The sequence below is a fragment of the Python bivittatus genome, unplaced genomic scaffold (assembly GCF_059951505.1).
Source record: "Python bivittatus isolate LINGU-HERP-01145 unplaced genomic scaffold, Pbiv_v1 ctg000530_np1212, whole genome shotgun sequence".
Taxonomy (NCBI): Eukaryota; Metazoa; Chordata; class Lepidosauria; order Squamata; family Pythonidae; genus Python; species Python bivittatus.
The window spans coordinates 2,395,805-2,402,796 of NW_028277085.1; the positions used below are offsets into that span (position 1 = coordinate 2,395,805).

The following is a 6,992-nucleotide window of genomic DNA, read 5'->3' on the forward strand; positions in this document are numbered from 1 at the left end:
TTAACCAAATCTCTTAGCTGGCCGAGACAATGAAATTGTCCATTTTGGCTGTGCTCCTCCCAAACCCCCTTGACCATCATCATCATAAATACTGTTCCCAAGTGGGTGTTTGGTCATCAGCGGTCTCTTGCCTTTCTCACGTCTCCCTTTGCTTGCCTGTTGTATTACTTGCAGCACTTGAAATTCAAGGAGACCAACCTTACGATGCTGCAGCAGTTCAACGCCTTAGCCCAAGTTCGCCGGCTCGAGCAGTTAACAGTTGAGGCTCAGGGAAACCCGGTGGTCACCTTCACCTTGTGGAAGTTTTACGTTCTGTTTAGGCTGAGCCATTTTAACCTGCAAAAGATCAATGGATTAGAGGTAAGAAAGTGAAGGTTTCCTCGCTGCATTTGTGTTTCGAGGCCTTGCTTCTCTTCCCGGTTGCCTGGCTGGAAGAAAGATTTCAGATGCAATTTCTTTGATGTTGTCTGGCACGATAAACTGTGGCTAAGGGTAACTGCAGTTCACTTCAAGTCAGGCAACATGGTTGTTTAGTCTCAGAAGCTAATACATTTCCTGAACAGTTAGAGCTGGGTTTAGATGATCCTGAAACTGGCTTGACTTTTGCCACCCATAAAACAGGAATTCACAGTGTACAGCCGTCGAACAAACACTTCTGAGAATTTCACTGCCTCTTTCTGATGTCTGAATCATGATGGACTCTTAAGAGTTTTCATACTCTAGTTGCACTGCTGACATAGGCAGATTCCTTATAAGACCTCTGGTGTGTGCGTGCATGTGTGCGTGTGCCAGATAAGCCAACAAATGTATCGGCTGAACCAAGCAAAATTTCCAACAGGAAAAAACATGAGAAAATTGGAGTCAGGAGTAAAGCAAAATGCAGTCAGGAAATTAGGAGGGTGGGGGAAGGAATCACACTGCTTGCTTGATTTATTTATTTATTGATTTGACAGCAGTGTTCTATATTCTGTAACTGGGGCATCTTTAAAAAGGATGATTCTGGACACGCAGCAAACCTTAAAAGGCTTGGAAAACATCATTTGTAATCGGTTACGAACTTGGGCTTGCATCTGAGAGCTCGTTAAATGTATTTTAAAAATGCAGCTTGCAAGCTTTACTTTTCAGTTCTTTCTTGGCATTTGTTAATCATAGAGCAGAGGATGAAGGGGGCCAAACTCCTTAACTCAATTGAAACCTCCCAGAAGGGAAAGTACTTTAAGTACTTCAGAATCTTATAAAACAAATATGCCATTACATTTCTAATATTATCTCGTTGTTGATGTTTTTCTTAATTCCACATAAATTACTTGTATGAGAACTTGTTGGATCATTCTTATACCCCTGAGATTGTGTGTATAGGTATGTATTTATTTATTACGCATTGAGAGAGAGAGAGAGAGAGAGAAACATGTAGGTATGTATGTATGCATTTGATTAGTTGTGATCCACTGGGAATGTGATACAGTTTGCAAGTTTGGAAATCTAAGAGGATCCACTGCTGGCCTCCTTAAATACGTATGGATATTGTGCCTCAGTTATACTGTCTCTTGCACAAGAGCTGTTGAAGGATTGTAGGTCCCGAGCAAAGCCCTCGTTTGGACTCTTGCACAAATCTTCGGTTGAAACTGCTTTCCTTTGGCCCCTCTGAGCCCTCTTTTTTCCCTTCCTCCTCTGCAGGTTACACAGAATGACATGATAATGGCTGAAAGACTGTTTGGGATCTTGGCCTACGTGGCATCTTCCAACGTGCCCTATTACCGCCTGATTTCACTGCTTGGCGATTGCAGGTCAATAACTGAGATTAAGTGGAGGGGCACCTTTGTGGGTGCGAAGGGATGCTGGTGTTAATGTTAAGCCGAGAGCTGCAAGTGGCTTTTTGGTTACAAGGGCCTTGGATGAGAAGCCTCCTGCTACAGGCATAAATATCCATTCAGTATCTCAGGCTATGCAGCGCAACCATTCTCCTCCCTCATACTTGAACAGAGTAGTATTTATTTTTCATTTTTCACTCATATTTGAGCTCCCCCCCCCCGGGTTTTAGATCTCATCCCTCACTGTTTTGGAGATTTCATGGACAGTATTTGTCAAGCATGTTTGACAGACACTGTTTGTCCAAATACTAAGTGATTGCAGTTCTGAAATTCTGGCACGAGAGAGAAATAAATACACAGAGCAGATCACATATGCAGTGAACAAATAAATCAGGTTCTCATAAACCCATGGATGAGCAAAAATGAAGGTAACTCGGTCCGTGATAAGGCTCTGCAGTATTTGACAAACTTGTAAATCTCCTTTTTCCCTTGTCTGTTCCCAGGAAGAAACAACTATGCTTTCTTTTGGAGGCCAAAGGAAAAAAATTTGGGGGTGCGAGTGACAATGGCAACAGCCGCCAGAAGCTTGAAGGGGAAAATGGTACCCGATCCATGCTGAATTATATTTCAGGGGTTTTACAGACAGAGAAGCAGGAGGTAGGTGATCTGGACAGATTTAGCGCTACAGAAGGAAGACAATTCAATGATCAGCTTTTGTTTGGTCACAGTCGTTCATCTATTATAATTTCTTGTGCCTGAAAGAGCACTGCTGATTTCCACCTAGTGCAGTGTTTCTCAACCTTGGCCGCTTGAAGATGCGTGGACTTCAAGTCCCAGAATTCCCCAGCCAGCTTGCATGTGAAGTCCACGCATCTTCAAGCGGCCAAGGTTGAGGAACGCTGATCTAGTGGAACAATTCATTTCAAGATCCAACAGGAAAATAAGTGATGCTTGCCGCTCCGCAAACAGCAGTAGCACTATGAAAAGGATCCATAAGTTGACCCACACACTCTGCCCATCCCAGCTGGGTTTGAAGACAGTTTCCCCCTCCCTCTTTCAATCTTTCCTCCCGCTTCCTTGGCTGGAAAACGACTATCAACAGATTAGGAGCTCATCGGCAAAAGTATAGATAACGTATTATGGACACAAGGTTGGGAACGAACCCGTGCAGAATGATTTATTTATTTTATTGGCTGCTTTTCAGCCACATACAATTCAAGGGTTAGGTTTACTCATTATTTGTTGTCTGAATGATTGTATGAATCTTCCTTTCCTGTAGACAGCTAGATTTCTGGTCGCTTCAGACCCGTCTTCCACTCGGCAGCATCTAGTGTAGACATTTGGGGCAGTTGAATGCAGCGAGTTTGTTGAGTTGACTTTTTTAGGTGTCTCCTCTTTAAGTAAAATCTCTCATATTTGATAGTGTATATAGTGAGTAAAGGAGACAGGGTGAGAATTGTACTTTCAGACTTGCAAGATTCTGTTAATGTAGCCTTACAATAAAGTAGAATTAGCTCATCTGGTCATGTTTCCTGTCTGGTTTGCCTAGTAAGGCTGACACTTGAGGTGGAAAATATCTTGCTACTCATCTACCTGGCTAAATCAATCCCTCCCTCCCTCCCTCCCTCCCTCCCTCCCTCCCTCCCTTCCTTCCTTCCTTCCTTCCTTCCTTCCTTCCTTCCTTCCTTCCTTCCTTCCTTCCTTCCTTCCTTCCTTCCTTCCTTCTTTCCCCCTATATCTAAAAATTGACTAACTTTCTCCCCTTCTTGTGGAGATCAAAGACACTCAGTGGTTTGAATTCTCCTGAAAGGCAGGTTGCCTTACCATTTTGGGTAACTTTGATTCTCTGGGGACCACCATGTTGGCTGCCCTTCCTCCCCCCATTCTCTGTTCACTCTTTGGTCTTTTTTTTTATAATTAAACTTTGCAGTTCCAGCAAGGGTCTGTTTCCCAATTTTTGCCCTCAACAGTGGTTCTTCTGTGCAGGAAATGAAGGACAAGAAGAAGTTCTGCCAAACCTACATCCAGCAGTTAGTGAAGGAGGCAGCTGACATCCATATGAAATACGAGTCTTTGCAGAAACTCTGGCCTCAGATGTTCCTCGAGCTCGTCAGGGATGCCGTGATCGAGATGCACAATAAGGATTCCTACAGGAGGCATTGCTTGCAGCGCGTGGCTGAGCAAAAACTGTAACGCCACCAGGTTCCTTTCGCGTGTCACTATACCTCCGCCGTTATTTTTTTTTCCACAAAGGCCCCAAATGATTTATACTGCTGCTGTCATTCTGAGACACTTTTTAATGCCTTGCCTTGAAGAAACCTCATTTTCCTAGCAAAATACGCCCTTTTCCTATTTTCAGAAGAGATTGCTTTTGTTTTTTTCCCCGTGGCCTGATGGACATGAGCACTGGTTTAATTTGGGGATAGGCAGACCACGCAACGTTTTTTGCTGAGGCAAAAGGATCCTCGCTTCCCTGTATTTTATTTTATTTTTTGCTAGTGCTGCAACTCTTTGCATGTTCAAGCACTGCTTTGAAAGAAGTAAGACCTGGAACTCACTCGTTCAATTCTGAATGTTTTTTTTATTTTATATTATTATTATTATTATTATTATTATTATTATTATTTTATTTTTATTTTTTTCCTGATACTATTGCTGCTGCAGGTGGCGGTGATAGTGGGAAAAATGTTGCAGTTGAAAACACTGGGATTTGAGGATTGGAAGTTAATAAATTATTCTGTTGACAACTCTCAAAGGAACTGTTCTCTTTCGAAAGTGGCACAACCGTGTGGCCCTGTGTTCTGAGCGTTCGGTAGCTGGAGCTGTCTGCTTAGCCAGTCCTGCCAGTCTTAAGAAGCAGGTCTCTTGACGTGCTCAGGCTGAGACTTTGGTCTACACCAGTGTTTTTCGAACTTGGCAACTTTAAGATGTGTGGACTTCCACTCCCAGAATTCCCCAGCCAGTATATAGATGTAGATGTAGAACAGACAAAAGGATGCCCTTCCTCACCCAGTGCAGAATTAACCTGTGGAATTCATTCAAGCAAGATGTGATGGCCACCAGCTTGGATGGCTGTAAAAGTGAGTTGAATACATTCGTGGAGGATGGGCCTGTCAAGGGCTGTGTCTCTCCTTCCTGGTTGGGAACGTCTTGAGACATCTGGGTTGGCCATGGGGTGAAACAAATTGCAGGGCTAAGATAGGCCTTGGCTTGATCCAGTAGGGTTGTTCTTACATGCACACATTGTGCTAAAGCTATAATGTGATTTGTTTGGGTCTGGGTTATTGTGTTCTATGAAACCAGCCCATTGTAGTTTATAAACCATGGTTGAAGGCTTAGCATGGTGTGTGATCTAGCTAGTTTATTTATTTTATTTATACGTCACATTTATATAGCCGCCCATCTCACACAAAGCGACTGGGCGGCGTACAACAAAATAACAAGTGAATAAAAACAAGCATTATAAAAAGGTAAAAGGCGATTCTTAGAATAAAAAGATTATCACACATTTTAAAAAATAGATTTTAAAATATAGAAACCCCTCGGAGAGAACAGAATTGTCAATCACAGTGGAGCCATCTAAGAATGTCTCTGGGCACCCAGGCCTGATGACACAACCGGGTCGTGAGGGACTTCCGAAATGACAGCAGGGAAGGGGTGAGCCTGATCGTAGGGGGGAGAATGTTCCACAAGGAGGGAGCCACGGCAGAGAAGGCCCGCCTCCTGGGACCCACCCAAATGAAGTCCCTGGCCGATGGAACCCATAGCATACCTTCCCTGCCGGATCTAATGGGCGGGCTGATGTGATCGGGGAGAGGTGGTCCCTCAGATAACCTCACATCAGATAGCTGCAGCTTATTCAATGAACCGGAGTTAAGTGAAATGGGGAGGTCAAAAAAGTCAATAGTGCATTTGAAGCCCTGCCCCTTTTGGACATGTATTGAAGTCCCCTATGCATAGAGACCCCCCCGTTGAAGAAGGCTTCTCTGTTGTTTCTCAATAATTTCAAATGTTTAAGGAGTGAGCGTCTTTGTGACTTCGTGGAAGACTCTCTTCTGCTTGTATAAGACAACTCTCTGACTGCAACAGTTTTAACTGTACTTGGAAATTAATATTCAAAATAACTCTTGATTTGAGGCACTGGGTGTTTTTGCAAAGATATCACTTGGGGTCTGCAGTTTCACTGATACAAAATGTTGATATTGTGATTGGTTTCTTTGCCTTAAAATAAATTCTGCCTGGCCTTTCTACCATAAAGTTTATGCTGCCAGCCTCCTGTGTGAACCAGATCATATTTCTCCTGTTAGTGCTGGCTCAGCCCATAGAAGTGATAGTATGTCAGTTTGGGCCCAACATTCTCCTTTCTGTTAGTTTGATGGATGTCCACACCAGACCCTTTAGCACAGTTTCATATTACATCTTGTACATCTTGTGGCTTCGTGTGTGGATCAGTCTAAGCTCTGCTGGCAGGGTGATGGGAATTGTAGTCCAACATATTTGGCAGATATGCCAAGCATGGGTCCTGAACAGATATGGAATAAAGTGCTGTTCTATTTCTGGAATAATTGAAGCAGGGACTGTGGAAAAAGGGGACCAGCTCCCCGAGTTTTCCTATTTTATACCTATGCAGAGATCAGGATAAGGAAAAAAAAAAGCCTTCCTTTGTACATTTCAGGTCGTGCCTTTAACACTTAAGCACCAGGGAGGATAGCCCAGAATCACATCTGGTTTCCATCGACTTAAAATATACTGTTAGACAAATGATTGTAAAGTTAATTCAAAATACAGTGGTGAAGAAACCGAGTTGTGTTTGCATTTCTTTTATATATGCTCCCTTCGTCTAGACATCTTATTTGAGTATAACAGACTTTAATGGCATTAGCATAATTTACATTGGGTGAAACAAGCCATGGCCACTTTTGGAGAAAATGCACGGATTTTCAACCGTGAATCATCCTGGTGGTGCATTCTTGTACGTGAGATTTAGCCTCGCACCTCAGTAGCCCATAGAGAGTATCCAACGTTTGAGGTTTGCAGTTCATCTTATTAATCTCCTTCCACTGCCAAGTTGTGAAAGTCAAGGACCCCAAACCCAACGATCCACAGCTTGATCATTTGGAGCGCCTTTCTACGGGCCGTTGCAACACTCGCTTCAGCTGCGCACACAGTAAAATATGGACG

General features: G+C 43.3%; 1 protein-coding gene across 2 annotated transcripts in view; it reads left to right on the forward strand.

The window, feature by feature from the left end:
* LRRC49 (leucine rich repeat containing 49) overlaps positions 1-6,597 on the forward strand; it is a 28,258-nt gene extending 21,661 nt beyond the window's left edge. For both annotated transcript variants that reach the window (XM_088148350.1, XM_007434690.4), the window contains 4 exons: positions 175-360; positions 1,678-1,787; positions 2,315-2,468; positions 3,798-6,597. In XM_088148350.1, the coding sequence (XP_088004476.1) occupies positions 175-360; positions 1,678-1,787; positions 2,315-2,468; positions 3,798-4,004 (657 nt within the window). In that variant the 3' untranslated portion in view covers positions 4,005-6,597. The remainder of the gene's footprint in view (positions 1-174; positions 361-1,677; positions 1,788-2,314; positions 2,469-3,797) is intronic.
* The last annotated feature ends 395 nt before the right edge of the window (positions 6,598-6,992 follow it).